The sequence below is a fragment of the Hyla sarda genome, chromosome 13 (assembly GCF_029499605.1).
Source record: "Hyla sarda isolate aHylSar1 chromosome 13, aHylSar1.hap1, whole genome shotgun sequence".
Lineage (NCBI taxonomy): Eukaryota > Metazoa > Chordata > Amphibia > Anura > Hylidae > Hyla > Hyla sarda.
In genome coordinates this window covers 43,739,245-43,765,724 of record NC_079201.1, presented here as the reverse complement: position 1 = coordinate 43,765,724, position 26,480 = coordinate 43,739,245, and the positions used below count along the sequence as shown (strand labels likewise).

The following is a 26,480-nucleotide window of genomic DNA, read 5'->3' as shown; positions in this document are numbered from 1 at the left end:
TGTGCGCGGGTAGGGCACTAAAAATGTAGCCGACAATAATAAAAATGTAGTGTGTGTGTGTTTCACTTTTTTTTTACATTTTTTAGGTAGTACTACTACTCCCAGCATAGAACACACTGTTCCATGATGGGAGTAGTAGTTACCTGTACTAATTGAAAGATCGCTGGGGTCCCTTGCGATCCTCCTATATAATGTATAGATGCGGCAGCCGCTCTTCTGTGGTCCCCTGCACTCACGTATATATACACCTATTCATATTTTCCACAGAGCGGTGATTGGTCAGATGGTTCCAGCCAATCACAACTCTGTGGGAAATAGGAATATGTGTATATATAAGGCAGTGCAGGGGACCATCGGCTGCTGCATCTATACACTATACAGGAGGATCGCAACGGGTGTCAGGAGGAGTGACACTCTCTGCGATCTGTCTATTAATGCAGGTACTACAGCTCCCAGCATGGAGCAGAGTGTGCTCCATGTTGGGAGTATTAGTACCTGCAGTAAGGGACAGATCCCAGGGATATCACTCCTCCTGACACCCACTGCTATCAAAGTGACTGTCGGGATCAGCTGTTCTCAAGGCTATAGAGCCGGGAGATCAGCTGATCCTGAGCAGTAGATATACATCGTATATCTACTGCCCAGCAAGAACTTACAGTGAGCCTGCAATGTGTATACAGTATACACATTGCTGGCTCACTTAACCCCTTGCTGAGCTGTGCGCTATGCACCAGCCCAGCAAGGAAAGAGTTAACTTACACTGCTAGACAGTGTAGGTTAACCCTTTGGGCGGTATACACTATATACAGCTATCTATAGATAGCTGTATACTGTGTATACAGAATATGGAGAAGTCCCCTTACCTCCGTCCAGTCCCCGCGGGTCCGCGTAGCTCCGCCCCCTAGTGATGACGTCATTAGGGGCTGAGCTACAGACGCGATCCAGGCTGGCAAGGGTATAAGGCTCTGTTAACATTGTCCATATTGGATAATGTGAACAGACCCTTCTGGCAGTGTCTACCCAGACAGGGAGACTTCAGCTGTTGCTAAACTACAAATCCCAGCATGCCCAGACAGCCAAAGGCTATCTGGGCATGCTGGGAGTTGTAGTTTTGCACCAATTGGAGGCTCACTGTTTAGGTAGACATTGCATTATGGGCGCTCTCACCTGCAGAGAGCGCAAAAAATGTCCTAACCTATTTTTTTGTGTTTTTTTTCTTCTCGTTTCAGATTCGTGTATGCAGAGGATTACGACGGATTCGATGGATTATGACGGATGAACAGGATTTTTTTTATATTTTAATAAAATGGTTAACGAGGGCTGTGGGGGAGTGTTTTTTTAAATAAAAAATTTTTTCCAATGTGTTGTGTTTTCTTTTTTTATTGAATATTCAGGCTTAGTTATGGAGGCTGTCTAATAGACAGAATCCATGACTAAGCCGGGGCTTAGCGTTAGCCCCAAAAACAGCTAGCGCTAACCCCCAATTATTACCCCGGTACCCACCGCCACAGGGGTGCCGGGAAGAGCCGGTACCAACAGGCCCGGAGCATCAAAAATGGCGCTCCTGGGCCTAGGCGGTAACAGGCTGGCGTTATTTAGGCTGGGGAGGGCCAGTAATAATGGTCCTCGCCCACCCTGGTAACGTCAGGCTGTTGCTGCTTGGTTGGTATCTGGCTGATACTGAAAATAGGGGGAACCCTATGCGTTTTGTTTTTTTTTATTTATGAAAAAAACGCATAGGGTTCCCTGTATATTCAGTATCAGCACGATACCAACAAAACAGCAACAGCCTGGCGTTACCAGGGTGGGCAAGGACCATTGTTACTGGCCCTCCCCAGCCTAAATAACGCCAGCCTGTTACCGCCTAGGCCCAGGAGCGCCATTTTTGACGCTCCGGGCCTGTTGGTACCGGCTCTTCCCGGCACCCCTGTGGCGGTGGGTACCGGGGTAATAATTGGGGGTTAGCGCTAGCTGTTTTTGGGGCTAACGCTAAGCCCCGGCTTAGTCATGGATTCTGTCTATTAGACAGCCTCCATAACTAAGCCTGAATATTCAATAAAAAAGAAAACACAACACATTGGGAAAAAAATTTTATTTAAAAAAACACTCCCCCACAGCCCTCGTTAACCATTTTATTAAAATATAAAAAAAATCCTGTTCATCCGTCGTAATCCATCGAATCTGTCGTAATCCTCTGCATACACAGATCTGAAACGAGAAGAAAAAAAAACACAAAAAAAAAATAGGTTAGGACATTTTTTGTGCTCTCTGCAGGTGAGAGCGCCCATAATGCAATGTCTACCTAAACAGTGAGCCTCCAATTGGTGCAAAACTACAACTTCCAGCATGCCCAGACAGCCTTTGGCTGTCTGGCCATGCTGGGAGTTGTAGTTTAGCAACAGCTGGAGTCTCCCTGTCTGGGTAGACACTGGCAGAAGGGTCTGTTCACATTATCCAAAACGGACAATGTGAACAGAGCTTCAGACTAGCCTGAATATGTCTGTAGCTCCGCCCCTAATGACATCATCACTAGGGGGCGGAGCTACACGGACCGGCAGTGACAGAAACGAGGGAGGTAAGTGGACCTCCTGTTCTGTATACACTATATACAGCTATCTATAGATAGCTGTATATACTGTATACCGCCCAAAGGGGCTATAGGAGCAGGGAGTCCTGTCAGTCTGGTGACAGGATTCCCGACTCCTGTATAGTATACACGGGTACACTATGCCCCCCTGTATACTATACGGCCGGGGGAGGTGAGTAGTGATGCTATACATCTCTCCTCATCTCCTTACACTCTGTGGACCGGGCGCTCAGCATCCGACCCCCAGAGTGGTACCCTGGAGGTAGTGAGAAAACTGCCACAGGGGACAAATTTGGCTGTTTCCACACACCAGGGAAAACGCCAGAAAAAACGCCAGAAAAACTGCCAAAACTCAGGAAAAACCTGTGGCAGTTTTTCTGGCGTTTTTGCTGGCGTTTTTTTAGGTGTACAAAAAAAACAAGTGGAAACCTAGCCTTAAAGCGGTGTTGCGTGGTATTTGTAAAGATAAAATTGTAAGGATGAAAAAAAATCCAAGAGAGAGGAAGAACAGATGAGAAGGGAAGTAGAGGAGCCAGAACAGCACTTTGAATTAACAGGATTGGAAAAGGATAGAAGAGAATGGGAAGCGGTAGTAGGAATGTATAAAGAATTATTAACATTAAAAGGAGATATTTAGAAGGGGGAAAGCTAGGAAGATGGTTGCCTAAGTTTATAGAAGAGGAAAAAAGAAAAACATCAATAACAACCATCAAAGATGAAGAGGGACGGATTGTAAGAGAACTGGAAGAAATTACAAAAGTTTTTTTTTTTGAATTTTACAAAGAGCTAGATACCTCACAAATAGAAGTAGAACAAGAAAATACAGTATACAACAATATATTGATGAATGTGATCTACCAAAATTAACAAAGGAAGCTGTGGAGATGTTGGGGGAGGTGAGATCTTAGAAAGTGAAATGTGGAAGGTGGTAAATGAAACACCCAGATCCAAAGCTCAAGGCCCGGATGGGATACCATTCGAACTGTACAAAAAGTATGATGAATGATGAATTGTTTAGAGATATTGATAACCTTAAGGACCAGGCCATTTTACACCTTAGGACCAGAGCGTTTTTTGAACATCTGACCACTGTCACTTTAAACATTAATAACTCTGGGATGCTTTTACTTATCATTCTGATTCCAAGATAGTTTTTTCGTGACATATTCTACTTTATGTTATTGGTAAAATTTTGTCGATACTTGCAAATTTGATGAAAAAATTGAAAATTTAGCATTTTTCTAACTTTGAAGCTCTCTGCTTGTAAGGAAAATGGATATTCCAAATAAAATAAAAATGTATTCACATATACAATATGTCTACCTTATGTTTGCATCATAAAATTGACATGTTTTTACTTTTGGAAGACACCAGAGGGCTTCAAAGTTTAGCAGCAATTTTCCAATTTTTCACAAAATTTTCAAACTCACTATTTTTCAGGGACCAGTTCAGGTTTGAAGTGGATTTGAAGGATCTTCATATTAGAAATACCCCACAAATGACCCCATTATAAAAACTGCACGCCCCAAAGTATTCAAAATGACATTCAGTCAGCATTTTAACCCTTTAGGTGTTTCACAGGAATAGCAGCAAAGTGAAGGAGAAATTCACAATCTTCATTTTTTACACTCGCATCTTCTTATAGACCAAATTTTAGAATTTTTACAAGGGGTAGAAGGAGAAAATTTATACTTATGTTTGTAGCCCAATTTCTCTTGAGTAAGCTCATACCTCATATGCCTATGTAAATTGTTCGGCGGGCGCAGTAGAGGGCTCAGAATCGAAGGAGCGACAAGAGGATTTTGGAGAGTACGTTTTTCTGAAATGATTTTTGGGGGGCATGTTGCATTTAGGAAGCCCCTATGGTGCCAGAACAGCAAAAAATCCCCACATGCCATACCATTTTGGAAACTAGACCTCTTGGGGAACGTAACAAGTGGTAAAGTGAACCTTAATACCCCACAGGTGTTTCACAACTTTTGCATATGTAAAAAAAAAAAAAAAATTTCACTAAAATGTGTGTTTCCCCCCAAATTTCACATTTTTGCAGGGGTTAATAGCAGAAAATACCCCCCAAAATTTTTAACCCCATCTCTTCTGAGTATGGAGGTACCCCATAAGTTGACCTGAAGTGCACTACGGACGAACTACAATGCTCAGAAGAGAAGGAGTCATATTTGGCTTTTTGAGAGCAAATTTTGGTCGGGGGCATGTCGCATTTAGGAAGCCCCTATGGTGCCAGAACAGCAAAAAAAAAACACATGGAATACCATTTTGGGAACTAGACCCCTTGAGGAACGTAACAAGGAATAAAGTGAGCCTTAATACCCCACAGGGGTTTCACGACTTTTGCATATGTAAAAAAATATTTTTTTTTTGAGGAACGTAACAAGGGGTACAGTGAGCATTTACCCCCCACTGGTGTCTGTCAGATCTTTGGAACAGTGGGCTGTACAAAATTTTTAATTTGCCCAGCCCACTGTTCCAAAGATCTGTCAGACACCAGTGGGGTGTAAAATATCACTGTACCCCTCATTACATTCCGTGAGGGGTGTAGTTTCCAAAATGGGGTCACATGTGTTTTTTTTTTTGCATTTGTCAAAACCACTGTAACAATCAGCCACCCCTGTGCAAATCACCTCAAATGTACGTGGTGCACTCTCCCTTCTGGGCCTTGTTGTGCACCCCCAGAGCACTTTGCGCCCACATATGGGGTATCTCCGTAGTCGGGAGAAATTGCATTACAAATTTTGGGGGGCTTTTTTCCCCTTTACCTCTTGTCAAAATGAACAGTATAGGGCAACACCAGCGTGTTAGTGTAAAAAAAATATTTTTTTACACTAACATGCTGTTGTAGACCCCAACTTCACCTTTTCATAAGGGGTTAAAGGAGAAAAATCCCCACAAAATTTGTAACACAATTTCTCCAGAGTACGGAAATACCCCATATGTGGCCCTAACCTGTTGCCTTGGAATACGACAGGGCTCCAAAGTGAGAGCCCCATGTGCATTTGAGGCCTGAATTAGGGATTTGCATAGGGGTGGACATAGGGGTATTCTACGCCAGTGATTCCCAAACAGGGTGCCTCCAGCTGTTGCAAAACTCCCAGCATGCTTGGACAGTCAACGGCTGTCTGGTAATACTGGGAGTTGTTGTTTTGCAACAGCTGGAGGCTCCATTTTGGAAACAGTGGCGTACCAGACGTTTTTCATTTTTATTGGGGAGGGGAGGGGGGCTGTGTAGGGGTATATGTAGTATTTTTTACTTTTTATTTTACTTTGTGTTAGTGTAGTGTTTTTAGGGTACAGTCACACGGGTGGGGTATTACAGCGAGTTTCCCGTTGCGAGTTTGAGCTGCCGCGCAAAATTTGCTGCATCGCAAACTTGCAGCCTGATACTCACTGTAAGCCCCCTGCCCATGTGAATGTACCCTGTACATTCACAGGGGGGGGGGGGGAACCTCCAGCTGTTGCAAAACTACAACTCCCAGCATGCACAGTCTATCAGTGCATGCTGGTAGTTATAGTTTTGCAACAGCTGGAGGCACATGAGTTGGGAAACACTGAGTTAGGAAACAGACAATGTTTCCCAACCAGTGTGCCTCCAGTTGTTGCAAAGCCACTACTCCCAAACATTCTCAGGCATGCTGGAAGTAGTAGTTCGGCAACATCTTTAGAGCCAGATGTTACAGAACTACAACTCCCAGCATGCCTGGACAGTAAGGGCATGCTGAGGATGTGTAGTTTTGCAAAATGTGGAAGGGCACAGTGGTCTCCAAACTGTGGACCTCCAGATGTTGCAAAACTGCAACTCCCAGCATGCCCAGATGCCAAGGGCTGGCTGGGCATGCTGGGAGTTGTAGTATACAGGGTCCCATTACAGCAATGCATGTCGCTTTACAGCGACGTGCATTGCTGTAAAGGGCCCGACCGCGGCTGAAGAGGAACTCGCCTGTCGCCGCCGCCGCCGTCTTCATCGCCGGGATCAGGGACAAGGTAAGTACCGGGGCCGGGCCCCAGCACTCCCCTGTCCCCAGCCGCATCCTCCGGTCTTCCTCCCGTCCTCTCCGGACTTCCGGGGACCGGGCAGGGCGGGAGGAAGTCACCACCCCCCCCTGCGATTGGTCGGTTAGCTAACCGACGGATTGCAGGGGATAGGAGGAGGTGGCAGGCTTGCCACCTCGCTCCTATACTCCAGCATGGTCCTGGCTGTCTGTGACAACCGGGATCATGCAAAATTACCGGGCGGTTGGGTCCCAGAGACCCGATCAGCCCGGTATTGCCGCGGTATTTCCCTCGCGATTTGCGGTGATCACCGATATGGGGGGTCTACATGGTCCCCCTCGGCGTTTGCCCTGGATGCCTGCTGAAGCATTTCAGCAGTCATCCGGTTCCGATCTCTGCCCGGCGAGCGGCAGAGACCGGAAATACAACAGGACGTTCTCTAACGTCCTTGGGCATTAAAGCCCAGGTAGCGGGGACGTTAGAGAATGTCCTATGTCCTAAAGAGGTTAAGAGAGGAATATTGCTCCCTTCAATGAAGGAGGCAATGATAACGTTGATTCTAAAGCCTGGGAAAAATTAACATGAGACTGATGCGTATAGGCCAATCTCTCTGCTGAATACTAATATGAAGATATTGGCAAAGGTCTTAGCAGTGAGATTGGCGAAGGTAATGCCTCTATTAATATCTAATGATCAATGTGGATTTATGAGTGAAAGCACTACGGCGGATAATGTAAGAAGATTGTTTGGGAACTTGCAAATAGAAGGGGGAGGGACCGGGCGCTCCATCCTGTCATTGGATGCTGTTAAAGCCTCTGACAGGGTGAAGTGGTCCTACCTCTGGACTGTAATGAGGGAATATGAGTTTGGTGAAGGTTTTTTGAAATTGATGGGAATTCTGTACGACTCCCCCAGGGCAGTGGTTCTGGTGAATGGGATCCAGTCGGAAGGGTTTCAGTTGACCAGAGGAGGCCAGACAAGGCTGTTCTCTGTCCCCCCATATCTTTGCCATATACATCGAACCATTGGCAACAAAGGTTAGAAATATGAAGATGGTAGAGGAGTTTGTGTCAGGGGACAGAGGACAGAATATCACTTTTTGCAGAAGATATTTTGCTTTACATTTGGAATACGCAACAGGCATTAGAGGGGATTATAGAGGAAATAGAGGAATCTGGGAATAAATAAGGATTGAGTATAAATTGTAATAAAACTGTATTAATGCCATTAGATAAACAAATATCCCATGGGAGGCTCAAGATAATAGGAGAGAGAGAAATGTTTAACTCCTTAAGGACCGGGGTTTTTTCCGTTTTTGCATTTTAGTTTTTTGCTCCTTGCCTTTTATAATCATAACTTTCAATTTTGCACCTAAAAATCCACATGATGGCTTATTTTTTGCGCCACCAATTCTACTTTGTAATGACGTCAGTCATTTTGCCAAAAAATCTACGGTGAAACGGAAAAAAAATAGTGAGACAAAATTGAAAAAAAAAAACGTAGTTTTGTAACTTTTGGGGGCTTCCGTTTCCACGTAGTACATTTTTCGCTAAAAATGACACCTGATATTTATTCTGTAGGTCCATATGGTTAAAATGATACCCTATTTATATAGGTTTGATTTTGTCGTACTTCTGGAAAAAATCATAACTTCATGCAGGAAAATTAATACGTTTAAAATTGTCATTTCTGACCCCTATAACTTTTTTATTTTTCCGCGTATGGGGCAGTATGAGGGCTAATTTTTTGCGCTATGATCTGAAGTTTTTAACGGTACCATTTTTGCATTGATAGGACTTATTGATCGCTTTTTATTAATTTTTTCATGATATAAAAAGTGACCAAATATGCACTTCTTTGGACTTGGAATTTTTTTGCGCGCACACCATTGACCATGCGGTTTAATTAATGATATATTTTTATAACTCGGACATTTCCGCACACGGCGATACCATATATGTTTATTTTTATTTACACTGTTTTTTTTTTTTTATGGGAAAAGGGGGGGGGGGTGATTCAAACTTTTAATAGGGAAGGGGTTAAATGACCTTTATTCACTTTTTTTTTTTACTTTTTTTTTGCAGAGTTATAGGTCCCATAGGGACCTATAACACTGCACACACTGATCTTTCACATTGATCACTGGTTTCTCATAAGAAACCAGTGATCGATGATTCTGCCGCTTGACTGCTCATGCCTGGATCTCAGGCACTGAGCAGTCATTCGGCGATTGGACAGCGTGGAGGCAGGTAGGGACCCTCCTGCTGTCCTGTAAGCTGTTCGGGATGCCTCGATTTCGCCGCGGCTATCCCGAACAGCCCACTGAGCCAACCGGCACACTTTCACCTTCACTTTAGACGTGGCGTTCAACTTTGAACAGTCTTTCTTTGTCAGTGCCACAATAGGAGCCACGATAGTGGAGAAGTGGGGGATGAACTGACGGTAGTAATTAGCGAATCCGAGGAAGCGCTGGATAGAGCGAAGTCCCGAGGGCCGTGGCCAATACAAGAGCTTGTCAGGGTTCATTTGAAGACCTTGTCCTGAGACCAGGTATCCCAGGAAAGGAAGACAGCTACGTTCAAAGAGGCATTTTTCAATGTTGGCGTAGAGATGGTTAACACAGAGGCGCTGGAGCACTTGACAAACATGGAGGCGGTGTTCCTCTAGGTTGGAGGAGAAGATTAGTATGTCATCAAGATAGACCACTACGCAGGTATACAGTAAGTCCCGAAAGATTTCGTTGACAAAATCTTGAAAAACTGCAGGGGCATTGCAAAGTCCAAATGGCATGACGAGATATTCGAAGTGGCCATCTCTGGTGTTAAAAGCGGTTTTCCACTCATCACCTTCACGAATTCTAATGAGGTTATAGGCGCCCCTGAGGTCAAGCATTTAAACACTTTTGCTCCACGCAGTCTGTCGAAGAGCTCAGAGATGAGAGGCAGTGGGTAACGGTTCTTTACTGTAATTTTATTGAGGCCACGATAGTCTATGCAGGGGCGTAGTGAGCCATCCTTCTTAGCCACAAAGAAGAACCCCGCTCCGGCAGGCGAAGAAGACTTCCTAATGAAACCTCTCTCAAGATTTTCCTGGATTTATTCAGACATGGCCTTGGTCTCTGGAGCGGAGAGAGGATAAATTCTGCCATGGGGTGGTGTGGTACCAAGGAGCAAGTCAATAGGACAGTCGTAGGGTCTATGTGGTGGCAAGACCTCCACTTGTTTTTTACTAAAGACGTCAGCAAAGTCCTGGTAGGCCTTGGGAAGACCAGGCAGTGGAGTAGCGACTGGGACTTGGCTGATTGGTACAGATTTAAGGCAATGTTTGTGGCAGGAAGCGCCCCAGGACTTAATGTCCCCAGTGGTCCAGTCGAGGGTAGGAGTATGTCGCTGGAGCCAGGGCAAGCCAAGCAAAATGTCCGAGGTACAATTTGGCAAAACAAAGAATTCAATTTTTTCTTGGTGGAGTACTCCAACAGTCATGAGTAAGGGTTCTGTGCGGTAACGCACGGTGCAGTCCAGATTCTCTGTTTACAGATGAGATGAAGAAGGGTTTGAAGAGATGGGTAACTGGAATATTAAATCTGTTGCTTCAATAAAGTTTCCTGCAGAACCAGAGTCCAGGAAGGCCACTTCAGAGAAGGAGGAGTTAGCGGATGGAGAAATCCGCACTGGAATAGTCAGGCGTGGAGAGGAGGAATTCACACCTAGTAACGCCTCTCCCACGTTAACTAGGTGCATGCATTTCCACTGACGCGGAGGACGAATAGGACAGTCTATAAGGAAATGTTCAGAACTGGCACAGTACAAGCACAGATTTCCATTTCTGCGGCGAGTCCTCTCTTCTTGGGTCAGGCGAGACCGGTCCACTTGCATAGCCTCCTCGGCAGGAGGCACAGGGGTAGATTGCAGAGGACTCTGGAAGAGAGGTCCCAAGCGAGGAAACCGTCGGGTGTGAACAAGATCCTTTTCTTGGCAGAGCTCCATGCGTCTCTCCGTGAAACGCATATCTATGCGGGTGGCCAACTGGATGAGTTCAGGCAAGGTAGCAGGAATTTCTCGTGCGGCCAGAACATCTTTGATGTGGCTGGATAAACCTTTCTTGAAGGTCGCACAGAGGGCCTCATTGTTCCAAGCTAGCTCAGAGGCGAGGGTGCGAAACTGGATAGCATATTCGCCCACTGAAGAGCTTCCTTGGACGAGATTCAGAAGAGCCGTCTCGGCAGAGGAAGCACGGCCTGGCTCCTCAAAGACGCTGCGTTCTTCGGAAAAGAAGGACTGGACTGAAGCAGTGGCAGGATCGTTGCGGTCCCACAAGGCCCTTCCAGATAACAAACTGACCACGAAAGCCACCTTCGACCATTCTGTGGGGAACAGGTCCGACATCAATTCAAGGTGCAGGGAACATTGGGACAGGAATCCCCGGCACATCTTAGAGTCCCCATCAAATTTCTCAGGAAGAGACAAGTGGACTCTAGGGGTAGTTGCAGCAACTCGGAATGGAGGAGAAGCTGGAGCTGGCGGAGAAGATGGTTGACGCTGGGTAGACAGAGGCTGCTCGAGCATGGCGGTAAACTGCGTCAGCTGTTGTCCTTGTCGGGCAACAACGGTTTTCAGATCAGCAACACTCAGCATCTCAGCAGGATCCACGGCCGGATCTACTGTCAGGGTACGGACTAGCGGATGGTGAGGACACTGGAGGTGGATCCTCTGTGCCAGAGAGGCGATGACGCGGGTCGTACTGGCGAATCGGTTCTAAGCAGTTACTGGTGTTCACCAGAGCCTGCCGCAAAGCGGGATGGACTTGCTGCGGCGGTAACTACCAGGTCGTGTTCCCAGGTAGCAACTCGACCTCTCTGGCAGCTGAGACTGGCGCGGTACACAAGGACTAGACAGAGGCGAGGTCAGATGTAGCAGAAGGTCAGGGCAGGCAGCGAGGTTCGTAGTCGGGGCAACAGCAGAAGGTCTGGGTACACAGGCTAGGGAACACACTAGAACGCTTTGTCAGGGCACAAGGCAACAAGATCCGGCAGGGACAGGAAGGGGAAGGGGGTTTATATAGTGTAGGGAGGTGATTGAACTGATTAGATCAGGCACCCATTAGCGGTGTGCTGGCCCTTTAAATCTTAGAAAGCCGGCGCGCGCGCCCTTGGGAGACAGACACCAGAGGAGGAGGGTGAGTAGAATGCCGGGAAGAACACAGCAGCGCTCGCGGTCAGAGACAGAGACCGGAGCGCTGCTGTTAGCAGAACGCCGCAAGCTCTCTGGGGAAGCCGCGGGACCCAGAGTGCTCGGCGTTACACTCGTTGTGCCCCCGCCGAGCATTTTACGCCCACATATGGGGTATTTCCGTATTCAGGAGAAATTGCATTACAAATTTTGGGGGTCTTTTTTTTTCCTTTTACCTCTTGTGAAAATAAAAAGTATGGGGCAACACCAGCATGTTAGTTTAAAATATTTTTTTTTTTTTTACACTAACAGGCTGGTGTAGACCCCAACTTTTCTTTTTCATAAGGGGTAAAAGGAGAAAAAGCCCCCCAAAATTTGTAGTGCAATTTCTCCCGAGTACGGAAATACCCCATAAGTGGCCCTAAACTGTTTCCTTGAAATACGACAGGGCTCCGAAGTGAGAGAGCGCCATGCGCATTTGAGGACTAAATTAGGGATTGCAAAGGGGTGGACCTAGGGGTATTCATTTTTATTGGGGGGGGGGCAGTGTAAGGGGGTGTATATGTTGTGTTTTACCCTTTATTTTGTGTTAGTGTAGTGTAGCGTTTTTAGGGTACATTCACACTGGCGGAGGTTTACAGTGAGCTTAGTTAGGAGTATGTGCTGCGGCGAAAAATTTGCCGCAGCTCATACTTGAAGCAGGAAACTTACTGTAAACCTGCCTGTGTGAATGTACCCTGTACATTCACATGGGGGGTGGCAAACCTCCAGCTGTTTCAAAACTACAACTCCCAGCATGCACTGACAGACCGTGCGTGCTGGGAGTTGTACTTTTGCAACAGCTGGAGGCACACTGGTTGGAAAACCTTCAGTTAGGTTCTGTTACCTAACTCAGTATTTACCAACCAGTGTGCCTCCAGCTGTTGCAAAACTACAACTCCCAGCATGTACTGATCGCCGAAGGGCATGCTGGGAGATGTAGTTATGCAACAGCTGGAGGTACACAACTACAACTCCCAGCATGCCGAGACAGTTGTTTGCTGTTAGGGCATGCAGGGACTTGCAGTTTTGCAACATCTGGAGGGCTACAATTTAGAGATCTCCAAACTGTGGACCTCCAGCTGTTGCAAAACTACTAATCCCAGCATGCCCTGACAGCAAACTGCTGTTTGGGCATGCTAGGAGTTGCCAGTGATCTCCAAACTGGGGCCCTCCAGCTGTTGCAAAACTACAAATCCCTGCATGCCCTAACAGCTGTCTGGGCATGCTGGGAGTTGTGGTTTTCCAACATCTGGAGGGTTACATATAGTATAGTGGTCTCAAACTGTACCCTCCAGATGTTGCTAGGCAACTTACCGGCTTCCGTCGGATCCAGGGAGCCTATTGTGGGTGGGCAGAACGGGGAAACCGAAAGTAAAGCCCCCCTGCTCCCGATCTGCTATTGTTGGTCGCGTCTAGACCACCAATAGCAGGGATAGGAGGGGTGGCAGCCCTGCCACCTCACTCCTATGTCTTCAGGGGGATCGTGGGTGTCTTGGACAACCGTGATCCCCGTTATAGTCCGGGTCACCATAGACCCGTATGACCCGGAATAGCCACAAATCGCAAGTGTGAATTCACTTGCGATTTGCGGCGATCGCCGACATGGGGGGGGGGGGTCTGATGACCCCCCTGGGCATTTGCGCCGGGTTCCTGCTGATAGATATCAGCAGTCTCCCCTGTCCGGTCCCCGCCCGGCGCGCGTCAGGGACCGAAATTCCCACGGACGTACAGGTACGCCCTTGGTCCTTAAGTACCAGGGAGCAAAGGCGTACCTGTACGCCCTTGGTCCTTAAGGGGTTAAAGATGATAATCCTGCCGTACAGGTGGGTGCAGCAGCTGAGATCCCGGGGGTCCCCAGCAACGGGACCCCGGTGATCTGACATCTTATCCCCTATCCTTTGGATAGGGGATAAGATGTCTAGGGGTGCGGAGTACCCCTTTAAAGCTGGGCAGAAAGAAGCCTATAGGGGAGATGAAAGGCTAAAGCTTGGGAACAAATGAAAAAAGTTATGAAGGTGAAAGGTTCACTAGATTGCACAAGATTATTTAATAACACAAGATTAAAAGACAGGACAGGAATGGCGATTTTGGCATAAATATAATTTAAAATTTTTGCACAATTTTTTGAAGGGGGAGAAACTCAGATAATTTGAGGAGCTGAGTGCACAATATAAAATTCCTTATAATATGATGTCACTATTTAGATATGCACAGTTAAGGGAGACAGTGAAAAAAATAGATAAGAAAGAGCAGTTGAGAATTCACAAATGTTTGATAATGAGGGTCTTAAGGGAAGGCACGGATAAAAAAAATAATCTCCAAGATGTATAAAATTAGTGTTGGGCGAAAATATTTGCAATTACGAATATTCACATTTTTTTTCACAGTACACATCACAGTGATCATCCCTCCCTGCTTCCAGCTTCTGATGTAAACAAGGCTCCAATACTAGTTACTGTGTCAGACTGGCGAGCACCCGAAAATTTGCATATGTGCATTTTCGTGCATATTCATCCCTCCCTTCTTTTAGCTCTTTTATCATGCTGTATTGTGCATTCGAATTTTATGGTGACTGTGCATGCGCATGCAAATTTTATGGCGCACAGTAAAAAAAAGGCAGCGAATATGCAAATTTTGCGACTATATGACGAATATTCGTCCATATATTCGCGAAATATCGCAAATTCGAATATGGCCTATGCTGCTCAACACTATATAAAATAATGCGGGAGGTTAAAAATCAGGGAGTGAGGCATTTTAGTGTAAAGGAATGGAAAAAAGATATAGGACAGTTAACAGAAGGAATGGAGGGAGAATTGGGAAGAAAGTTTGAATACTATTAAAAATAGTTCACATAGGATTACACAATTTTTTATAATACATATAGTATACGCCACAACTTCTGGGAAAAATAGATAAATCTAAAAAAATATAATTGCCCAAGATGTGAGGGCGAAGGAATGGGGTTCTACCAAATGTATTATGACTGCTCGATGCTTAAGGAATTTTGGTTAAAGGTGACAAAGACGATTGAAGGAAGGCTAGAGATGAAGGAGGGGGATAAATTGATAACTTGATTATTAGGGGGGAGGAAAAACGGAAGGAAGAAGGATGGATAAGATCTTAAGAGGGAAAGTGCAATTTGTAACTATATTATTGGTGGCAAGAAAATGGATGTCCAAAGAAGCAAGATGATGAATTTTGAGTTTTGTTGGGTAGCTAAGACCAGGTGTTTGCCAAGGTATGACAGAGAGAGAGATTGGGGTTAGTAGAGAATCTTAGATAAATAATTTTTTTTTCTCCCTTCTGCCATGGGGTGGGATTGGGGGGGGGGGGGGTAGTTGTTTGATTACATAACCGTAAGGGGAGGTGTTCTGTCTGGCCAAAATCACACGTAACTCTAAGATGGGGAGGGATTATTATAATTACATTTTTCATTTTATTTTTTTGGTTTAGTTTTTGTATTGTCCTGTTTGTTTTTTTGTGTTCTTTTTCCTTATCTTTTTTATTTTTTCTTTTTTAGCTGTTTCTCCTCTTCCCTTTCTCTCTCTCAGCTCCCCTCTCCCTCATGACGGAATGGAAATTGAGTGATTGAGGGCCCTGCCACTGGACCAAGTATATGTAAAAAAGATGAGTAATCTCCTTTAAAAATATATATAAAAGGGGGAAAAAAAAGACGTATAATAGTTGGTTAAATGTACTCCTCGAAATTGTTGATCCTGGAGGGTGCGCAATAATCGCATCAGCAGTGGAATGCAGATAGTCAGTGAGGAGTGGGGCGTGAAGGCGCAGCACCCCTCCCTGGCAAGGGGAGAAAGTTAATAACTGAGGGGGAAAGAGAAGGGGAAAAGGGGGAAAAGGAGATGGATAGATGAAGGATGAATAGGTGAGTGAGAGTGAATAAATAAATGTGAGGAAGAAAAAGGAGTGATGTGGCCGGGCCCAGAATGCAAGTTGGAATTGGGGGGGGGGGGGTGTTGTCGGAATCAATACTATTGTCTTTTGTTTTTTCTTTTTGTTCTGTACAGTTATATGGTGGTTGTTTAGAGATGGGATATGGGAGGGGGAGAAGAGGAGGGGTTTTAATGAAAGAGTATGTGGGTGAAATGGGTAAGACACTGTATCCGAACTTGAGGAATGTATGGGGAGGGGAGGGGGGGGGGTTCAAAATGGAGTAATAAAAATTGAAAAGAAAAAATCCACAAATGGGGTATTTCCAAATAGTGTTACAAATTTTGGGAGGCTTTTTCTCCTATTAACGCATGTAAAAATGAAAAATTTTTCATTTTCACGTCCAACTTTTGTGAACATTTGTCAAACACTCGTGAGGTGTTAAGGCTCACATTACCCCTTGTCACGTTTCTCGGGGGGTGTAGTTTTCCAAATAGTAGCCATTTGTTTTTTGTTGTTTTTTTGTTTTGTTTTTTTGCTGTTTTTACACCATGGGGGCTTCCTAAATGAGACATGCCCCCCAAAACCATTTCAGCACAATTTGCTCTGCAAAAGCCTAATGTCACTCCTTCCTTTCTGAGCCCTCTAGTGCACCCAAAGAGCACTTTACATCCACAAACGAGGTATTTCCTTACTCAAGAGAAATGGGATTACAAGTTTTGGGGGACATTTTCACATGTTACCCCTTGCGAAAATGAAAAATTTGTGGTAACACCAGCATTTTAGTGAAAAAAATCAAATTTTTCATTTTCACGTCCCATTTTAACGAAAGTTTATCAATCACCTGTAAGGTGTTAAGGCTCACTATACCTCTTGTTACGTTCTCTGAGGGTGCAGTTTTCCAAATAGTGGCCATTTTTTTTGCTGTTCTGGCACCATTGGTGCTTCCTAAATTTGACATGCCCCCCAAAAACCATTTCAGCAAAATTCGCTCTCCAAAAGCTTATTGTTGCTTCTTCCCTTCTGAGCCCTGTAGTTCGCTCACAGAGCACTCAAAAGTAGGTTAGGTTACAAATTTTGGTGGGCTTTTTCTCCTTTTACCCATTGTAAAAATGAAAAAATGGGTCTACAAAGAAATATTAGTGTAAATAATGGAGATTTTGAATTTTTTCCTCCAATTTGCTGCTATTCCTGGGGAACACCTAAAGGGTTAACACACTTTCTGAATGTCATTGTGAATACTTACAGGAGTGCAGTTTTCATAATGGGTCTATTATGCAATATTTCTAACATAAAGACCCTCAAATTCACTTCAAAACTGAATTGGTACCTGAAAAATTCAGATTTTGAAATTTATGTGAAAAATGCTAAACTTTGAAGCCCTCTAATGTCTTCAAAAAGTAAAAACACGTCAACTTTATGATGTAAACATCAAGTAAACAAATTATATATGTGACTCAATATATCATTTATTTGGCATGTCCATTTTCCTTACAAGCAGAGAGCTTCAAAGTTAGAAAAATGCAAAATTTTAAAATTTTTCATGCAATTTTGGAATTTTTCACCTACAAATTATGCAAGTATTGACAGAAATTTACCACTAACGTAAAGTAGAATATGTCAAGAAAAAACTGTTTCTGAATCAAATTCATAAGTAAAAGCATATCAGAGTTATTAATGCTTAAAATGACAGTGGTCAGATATGCAAAAAAAATGTTCTGGTCCTCAAGGTCAAAATGTGCTTAGTCCTTAACCCCTTAACGACCACAGATGTAAATGTACGTCCTGGTGCAGTGGTACTTAGCGCACCAGGACATACATTGACGTCCTTTGTATGACCGCGAGCATCGGAGCGTCATACACTGCAGGTCCCGGCTGCTATTAGCACCGGGGACGCGCTGGTAATGGCCGACATCCGCGATCGTGCAGATGTCCGCCATTAACCCCTCAGATGCTGTGATCAATACAGATCACGGCATCTGCAGCAATGTGTATGTTAAAATAAATGATCGGATCGCCTACAGTACTGCCGTGCGGATCCGATCATCTGTAATGGCGGCCAGAGGTCCCCTCACCAGCCTCTGGCCGTCTCCTTGAATCTTCTGCTCTAGTCTGAGGGCGAGCAGACCAGAGCAGAAGATAGTTGATAATACTGACCAGTGCTATGCCCTATGCATAGCACTGAACAGTATTAGCAATCAACTGATTGCTATTGATAGTCCCCTATGGGGACATAAATAGTGTAAAAAAAAAAAAATGTAAAAATAAAAAGTGAAAAATCCCCTCCCCCAATAAAAACGAAAATTGAAAATTTTTCCCATTTTACCCCCAAATAGGGTAACATTGTTTAAACATATTTGGTATGGACACGTGTGTAAATGTCCGAACTATCAAAATATAATGTTAATGATCGCATACGGGGAACGGCGAAAATGTTATAGGTTAAAAAAATCCAGAAATGCAGCTTTTTTCTCACATTTTATTAAAATAAATTTTATAAAAAGTGATCTAAAAGTTTTATATATGCAAATGTGGTATCAATAAAAAGTACAGATGACAGCGCAAAAAAGGAGCCCTCATACCACCCCATATACGGAAAAATGAAAAAGTTATAGGTGGTCAAAATAGGGAGATTTTATATTGCTGATTTTGTACAAAAAGTGTGAGATTTTTTTTAAGCAGTACAAAAATAGAAAAGTACGGTATGTAACCATGGGTATCATTTTAATCGTATTGACCCACAGAATAAAGAACACGTCATTTTTTTCTGTAAAGTGTACAATGGGAAAACAAAACCCTCCAAAATCTGCAAAATTGTGGTTTTCATTTATATTTCCTCCCTAAAAAAATATTTCTTTGGGTTTGCCATAATTATTTTGGTAAAATGAGACATTTCATTAGAAAGTACAATTGGTCACGCAAAAAACAAGCCCTTATATGGATCTGTAGATGGAAATATAAAAGAGTTATGGAGTTTAGAAGGCAAGGAGGAAAAAAACGAAAATGCTAAAATAAAATTGGCCTGGTCCTTAAGGTCAAATTGGGCTTGGTCCTTAACCCCTTAAGTACGCAGGGCGTTAAAAACACATCTCACCGGGTCAGTCCCTGCTGCTATTGATAGCCGGGACCCGGGGCTAATATCGCGCGGCATAACGTTCTTCAGACGCAGTGAAAGTAAAAGCTTCCTGGCAGCTCAGTCAGGCTGATCGGGACTATCACGATAAAATTGCGATGTCCGGATCAGCTAGGACGCGAGCGGATGCCCCCTTACCTTGCTCCATCGCATACGATCGGCGTTTGATTGCTCCAAGCCTGAGCAATCAACCCCCTATTACGCTTATCCATGCAAAGCTATGGCTTTGCTGGGATCAGGGTAAAAGATCAGTGTGTGCAGTGTTATAGCCCCATATGGGAGCTATAACACTGCAAAAAAAAAGTTAATAAAGGTCATTTAACCCCATCCCTAATAAAAGTTTTAATCACCCCCCTTTTCCCATAAATAAAAACTGTGAAAATAAACATGTGGTATCGCCGCGTGCGTAAATGTCTGAACTATAAAAATATATTGTTAATTAAACCGCACGGTCAATGGCGTACGCGCAAAAAAATTCCAAAGTACAAAATTGTGTATTTTTGGTCACTTTTTATATCATAAACAAATGAATAAAAAGCGATCAAAAAGTCCGATCAAGGCAAAAATGGTACCGATAAAAACTTCAGATCATGGCGCAAAAAATTAGCCCTCATACCGGCCCGTACGCAGAAAAATAAAAAAGTTATAGGGGTTAGAAGATGACAATTTTAAATGTATACATTTTCCTACATGTAGTTATGATTTTTTTCAGAAGTACGACAAAATCAAACCTATATAAGTAGGGTATCATTTTAACCGTATGGACCTACAGAATAAAGATAAGGTGTCATGTTTACTGAAAAATGCACTGCGTAGAAACGGAAGCCCCCAAAAGTTACAAAATTACATTTTTTCTTCAATTTTGTCGCACAATGAATTTTCTTTCCGTTCCGCCGTGGATTTTTTGGTAAAATGACTGTCACTGCAAAGTAGAATTGGTGGTGCAAAAAATAAGCCATAATATGGAATTTTATGTGCAAAATTGAAAGCGTTATGATTTTTAGAAGGCGATGAGGAAAAAATTAAAATTAAAAACGCTGAGTCCTTAAGGGGTTAAGCGGTTAATATTTACATTACTGATGTTGATACCATAAATATTTTAGTTTCAGAAAATCTCTTTATTTTATGTTGTAATGCCATTTTTAAGGTGTAATCCCCTGGAAAACATTTTTTTTACATCAATTGGTGCCAGAAAGTTAAACAGATTTGTAAATTACTTATATTAAAAAAAATCGTAATCCTTCCTGTACTTATCAGCTGTTGTATGCTCCAGAGGAAGTTCTTTTTTTTTATTTTTTTTATTTCCTTTCTGTCTGACAACAGTGCTCTGTTGACACCTCTGTCCATTTTAGGAACTGTCCAGAGCAGGATAGGTTTGCTATGGGGATTTGCTTGTACTCTGGACAGTTCCTAAAATGAACAGAGGTGTCAGCAGAGAGCACTGTGGTCAGACAGAAAGGATATTCAAAAAGAAAAGAACTTCCTCTGGAACATACAGCAGCTGATAAGTACTGGAAGGATTAAGATTTTTAAATAGAAGTATTTAACAAATCTATTTAACTTTCTGTTACCAGTTGATAAAAAAAATGGTTTTCTAGAGGAGTATCCCCTTAAAACAAAGGTTTCTTTTCTTTTCTTACTATACTAATGTTGCACTGATAATACTGTTTTTTTTTTCTGTTTTTTTTTCTGTTTTTTTATTGTTGGATGCAGGCAAGGAGTTTACTTTATCAGTTTCGTCTCTCGCCCAAAATTCCCTGCAGCCTCCGTGACTTGTGTAAACTGTGTGGTCCTGGCATGTGGGACAGTGGATATATACCGACAATAGAATGCACAGGTCAACATCCAGGCTCCAGAAGTTGTTTGTATGGAGGAACTGTAGAAGAGTCTATTCCAACTTCACCCAAAAAAACTAAAAAAAAAACACAAATCACTTGATGTTTTCAACTTTAGAAAATAAGAACATTGCTAAATACTATACAAGATTTAAAGATTTCTGGGGTTATTTTATTCATAATAAAGTGTAATCAATGGGACGAATTTAGGTTTACACCACAGTCACCGGATTGGGATAGTTGGCATTAGAGATGAGCGAACTTACAGTAAATTCGATTCGTCACGAACTTCTCAGCAGTTGATGACTTTTCCTGCGTAAATTAGTTCAGCCTTCAGGTGCTCCGGTGGGCTGAAAAAGGTGGATACATTCCTAGGAAAGAGTCTCCTAGGACTGTATCCACCTTTTCCAGCCCACCGGAGCACCAGAAAACTGAACTAATTTATGCAGGAAAAGTCATCAACTGCCGAGCCGAGAAGTTCGTGACGAATCGAATTTACTGTAAGTTCGCTCATCTCCAGTTGGCATAGTTGGTTTAGAAATGGTTTAATTTTTATAGTTCACTGGTAAGGCTCATTTTTCATTGGTTAGAAAGTTTCAGATACATTTTGAAATCTAGTTAGCTATCCTTTGCCAGTGAAGCACAATCCTTTACAATCTATTTTCTCCCCTAAAGGCATATTAAACATAGTAGTCATGTTTTATAAATTAATTTTAACAAACAATTGTATTCTAGTGAACTTTAGTTTCAATTGCAATACATATTTTCATATTATTTCCTATTCTTAATGCACAAAAAAACCCTATCAAGTGACATTATTAAACAAGTATGTTCTTATTCACTGCATTAATTGGAGATATAATCATTCTTAAAGTCAGTTTTTATGTAAAGTGTACTGCTCATAGCAGTGTAAATAAATTGCTTTTCATAGCTATCTTGTCCTTGGTATGTTTTTTTTTTTATAAGTACTAATACCAATGAAGCATTCCATGCACACTTACACAAAATTAAGACAGACCAGTGTTTATTTTTTTATTGTGGTCATGAATCTGTACAGTGTCTTGGATAGGTATTCACCAACTTTTCACTACTGTTACAAATTTTATTTCAAATAGATTAAAATAGATGTTTACTATTAGATCAACACAACATGCATAGTACTTCGAAAGTGGAAAATCCTGTCAATGTTTCGGAGGGTGTGGCTTAACCCCTTAACGACGCAGGACGTATATTTACGTCCTGCGCCGGCTCCCGCCGGTTCCCGACGCTCATCAACGGCCGGGACCCGCGGCTAATACCACACATCGCCGATCGCGGCGATGTGTGGTATTAACCCTTTAGAAGCGGCGGTCAAAGCTGACCGCCGCTTCTAGAGTGAAAGTGAAAGTGACCCGGCTGCTCAGTCGGGCTGTTCGGGACCGCCGCGGTGAAATCGCGGTGTCCCGAACAGCTGACAGGACACCGGGAGGGCCCTTACCTGCCTCCTCGGTGTCCAATCGGCGAATGACTGCTCCGTGCCTGAGATCCAGGCAGGAGCAGTCAAGCGCCGATAACACTGATCACAGGCGTGTTAATACACGCCTGTGATCTGTGTAAAAGATCAGTGTGTGCAGTGTTATAGGTCCCTATGGGACCTATAACACTGCAAAAAAAATGTTAAAAAAAGTGTTAATAAAGGTCATTTAACCCCTTCCCTAATAAAAGTTTGAATCACCCCCCTTTTCCCATAAAAAAAATAAAAGTGTAAAAAAAAACAAACATATGTGGTATCGCCGCGTGCGTAAATGTCCGAACTATAAAAATATATAATTAATTAAACCGCACGGTCAATGGCGTACGCGCAAAAAAATTCCAAAGTCAAAAAAAGTGCATTTTGGGTCACTTTTTATACCATTAAAAAATGAATAAAAAGTGATCAAAAAGTCCGATCAAAACAAAAATCATACCGATAAAAACTTCAGATTATGGCGCAAAAAATTAGTCCTCATACCGCCCTGTACGTGGAAAAATAAAAAAGTTATAGGGGTCAGAAGATGACATTTTTAAACGTATAAATTTTCCTGCATGTAGTTATGATTTTTTCCAGAAGTGCGACAAAATCAAACCTATATAAGTAGGGTATCATTTTAACCGTATGGACCTACAGAATAATAAGGTGTAATTTTTGCCGAAATATGCACTGCGTAGAAACGGAAGCCCCCAAAAGTTACAAAATGGCGCTTTTTCTTCGATTTTGTCGCACAATGATTTTTTTTCCGTTTCGTCGTGCATTTTTGGGTAAAATGACTAATGTCACTGCAAAGTAGAATTGGCGACGCAAAAAGTAAGCCATAATATGGATTTTTAGGTGGAAAATTGAAAGGGTTATGATTTTTAAAAGGTAAGGAGGAAAAAAACGAAAGTGCAAAAACGGAAAAACCCGAGTCCATAAGGGGTTAACCATGGTGGAATGAGGGAGCTGGAGTAAAAGCTCCAGGCTGACCCTGAGAAGAGACTGTGAGACCCACAGTTCTGGTTGTTTTTGTTTCCCCAGGCACCAGAAGGAGAAGAGCAGCAAACAGCAATGGCTACCTGGTGCTACTGTACATGGTTTCAGCAGTGGTGCTTCTGCAGCTTGATTTTCCCAAGAGAGTTCTGGAGCAGTGCACCAGTTAGAGATGCACTTCTGGAGTGCAGGTGAGGCTCCCCGCCAAAGTGCTGAGTTACTGCAGCGTCTGTTGATGGGCCCTCGGGTGATGCCTGAATCAATCCACCAGTGCCAGGAGGGTGATGCAGACAGTGGGTGAAGGCCTCTGGCTGAAGCCCTAATTTACCCCTCGCTTTGCTTCTGTGGCTGAGCTGAAAGCCGAAGCTAGACAGCTGCAGTCCAGACAGGGCCTGAGAGCAGAAGCTAGAGAGACCCAGCGAGGATGTAGACACACTTTAGGAGAGAGCTCCGTGGGTTCTCTGGCAAGACTTAAAAGTTCTCTGTGGAGACAACTAGCCATTTGCATTCACTTCCAGGCAGTGGAAGAGAGGTGGTTTTGTAAATATAAAGCAAGTACACTAAGCGATTGTTGAACTAGTGATTGTTTGTCTGTATACAAGAGTGTGAAGTATACAAGTGAGTGAAGTATACAAGTGAGTGAAATATACAAGTGAGAGGGACTTAAAATTAAGGGAATACTGTAAGAAGTGTTGTGAGCATTGACTGCATATGTGTGTTTTTTTTACCCTCCCTTTCTCTGTCTGGGAGGATTACAGGTGAAGAGAGGGTAGAGTAACTAAATAATTAGCAGCTGCTTGCAGACAGCTAGCCATTTGCATTCACTTCCAGGCAGTGGAAGAGTGGTGGTTGTGGTAAATATAAAGCAAGTACACTAAGCGATTGTTGAGCTAGCTATTGTGTGTCTGTATACAAGAGGGTGAAGTATACAAGTGAGAGGGACTTAAAATTAAGGGAATACTGTAAGAAGTGTTGTGAACATTGACTGCATATTTGTGTGTGTGTGTGTGTTTTTTTTTTTATCCCTCTCTTTCTCTGTCTGGGAGGAGTACAGGTGGAGACTAAATAATTAGTAGCTGATAAATTGCAGCTGCTTGCTCACAGCTAGCCATTTTCATTCACTTCCAGGCAGTGGAAGAGTGGTGGCTGTGGTAAATATAAAGCAAGTACACTACGCGATTGTTGAGCTAGCAGTTGTGTGTCTGTATACAAGTGAGTGTAGTATAAAAGTGAGAGGGACTTAAAATTAAGGGACTTTAAATTCAGGGAGTTTAAATTGAAATGCTTATTTTCCTCTTTTTATTTTATTTATTTATTTTATTTTTTTACTGTTAATTTTTGCAGCCACCAAATCTATATGGCCTCCATGTTGGAAAAGGCAGTCCAGTGTGCATCTTGCACAATGTATGTAATCCTTGAACAGCCATTAGAGGGTGCATATTGTTGTGCGAGTTGTTCATTTGGAATCCCAGATCCTGGAACTAGAGGAGCAACTGGCAACACACTGACGCATTGACAACCTGGAGAGGAGTCTCCTGCTCACAGAGCAAGTACTCTCTGGGGTAGAGGTGGGGGAGGATAGTGGGACGGAGGTGCAGGATAGTCAGGCAGTTAGCTGGGTTACAGTTAGAAAACAGGGAAGAGGGAAAAGCATCACGGAGTCTAGTCCTGAACTGGCACACCCGAACAAGTTTGCCCGGTTGGCAGATGAGGGGGATGCCATTTCAGAGCTAGCAGTACTGCAGCAGGACTCTACCTCTGACCGCAGGGGGTGGGGGTCTGCTCCAGTAAGTAGGGAGGGAGTGCAGGCCAGACAGGTACTGGTAATGGGGGACTCAATTATTAGGGGGACAGACAGGGCGATCTGAGTTCGGCACATCGCGGATCGTGTTGACAGGTTACTGGGTGGGGCTGGAGAGGACCCAGCAGTCATGGTACATATTGGCACCAATGACAAAGTGAAAGGTAGGTGGAGTGTCCTTAAAAATGATTTCAGGGACTTAGGCTGCAAGCTTAAGGCAAGGACCTCCAAGGTAAAATTTTCTGAAATATTATCTGTAACACGAGCCACACCATAGAGGCAGCGGGAGATTAGGGAGGTAAACAAGTTGCTCAGAAGCTGGTGTAGGAAAGAGGAGTTTGGGTTAATGGAGAACTGGGCTGACTTCACTGTCGGGTACCGGCTCTACTGTAGGGACGGGCTGCACCTCAATGGGGATGGTGCACCTATGCTTGGGGAGAAGATGGCTAGAAGGGTGGAGGAGTGTTTAAACTATCGACTGGTGGGGAGGGAACCTACAACATAGAGGGGGAAGATGGTGTAGATAGAGAGGGGGGACTTATTAATGTACCTGGGGGTGGAGCGGATGGAGGGGTTAGAATAGTTAATAGGGATAGGCATCATAGGAGAAAAAAACATACACCATTGAATTGCATGTTGACTAATGACAGAAGTCTGACCAATAAAACTGACGAACTGGAGTTGGAAATGTCTGAGGAAGATTATGACATAGGGGGTATAACAGAGGCTTGGTTGGATGATAGCTGTGACTGGGCAGTCAATATACAGGGTTATAGTCTATTCAGGAAGGATCGGACAAAACAGAAAGGGGGAGGAGTTTGTCTTTATGTAAAGTCCAGTCTGAAGGCCGCACTGTGGGAGCATATTTGGGAGGAAAACGATAATGTGGAGTCACTATGGGTAGAAATATATGGAGATAAAAATAAAAAATTCTGGAAGGGGTTTGCTATAAGCCACCAAACATAAGGGAAGAGCCAGAAGATCAATTACTGAGGCAAATAAACAAGGCAGCAAATCAAAATGATGTGATAATAATGGGGGACTTTATCCTGATATAAACTGCGAGACTGAGATCTGTGAATCTCATAAAGGAAACAGGTTTCTGACTATAGCTAAAGACAATTATCTGTCCCAAATGATGCAGGGCCCGACCAGAGGGGGCGCCCTACTAGACTTAATATTAACCAACAGACCTGACCGAGTAAATAAGGTGCAAGTAGAAGGATATCGAGGAAATAGTGATCATAATATAATACATTATAACTTGTTCTTCAATAAGGGAATCTCTCGAATACTGACACTAAATGGGAGACTTTTAAAAATATCTTAAATTCTCACTGTAAGATGTATATACCTTATGGGAATAAAAGGGTCAGAAATAAAAGAAAACCAATATGGATGAATAAAAACGTTAAGGAGGCAATGCCAAAAATAAAGCATTTAACGTATGGATACGCCCTGGCTTTCTGGTACTTAAGGACCCAGGACGTATCCATACGCCCATGGGAGCGGCGGGGAACGGACCGGGGTGAC

The 26,480-nt window shown here is 43.4% G+C and overlaps 1 protein-coding gene across 8 annotated transcripts in view; it reads left to right on the top strand.

The window, feature by feature from the left end:
• The window catches only part of TBC1D16 (TBC1 domain family member 16), a 564,967-nt gene that overhangs the window by 446,947 nt on the left and 91,540 nt on the right, over positions 1-26,480 (top strand). For 4 of the 8 annotated variants that reach the window (XM_056550064.1, XM_056550067.1, XM_056550063.1 and 1 more), the window contains one exon: positions 20,540-20,987. The exons of 2 other annotated variants lie outside the window; for them this stretch is intronic. In XM_056550064.1, coding sequence (XP_056406039.1) covers positions 20,540-20,764 — 225 coding nt within the window. In that variant the 3' untranslated portion in view covers positions 20,765-20,987. Of the gene's footprint in view, positions 1-15,325; positions 15,737-20,539; positions 20,989-26,480 lie in introns of those variants that run through there. 2 more of the 8 variants (XM_056550065.1, XM_056550066.1) reach the window with 2 other exon arrangements.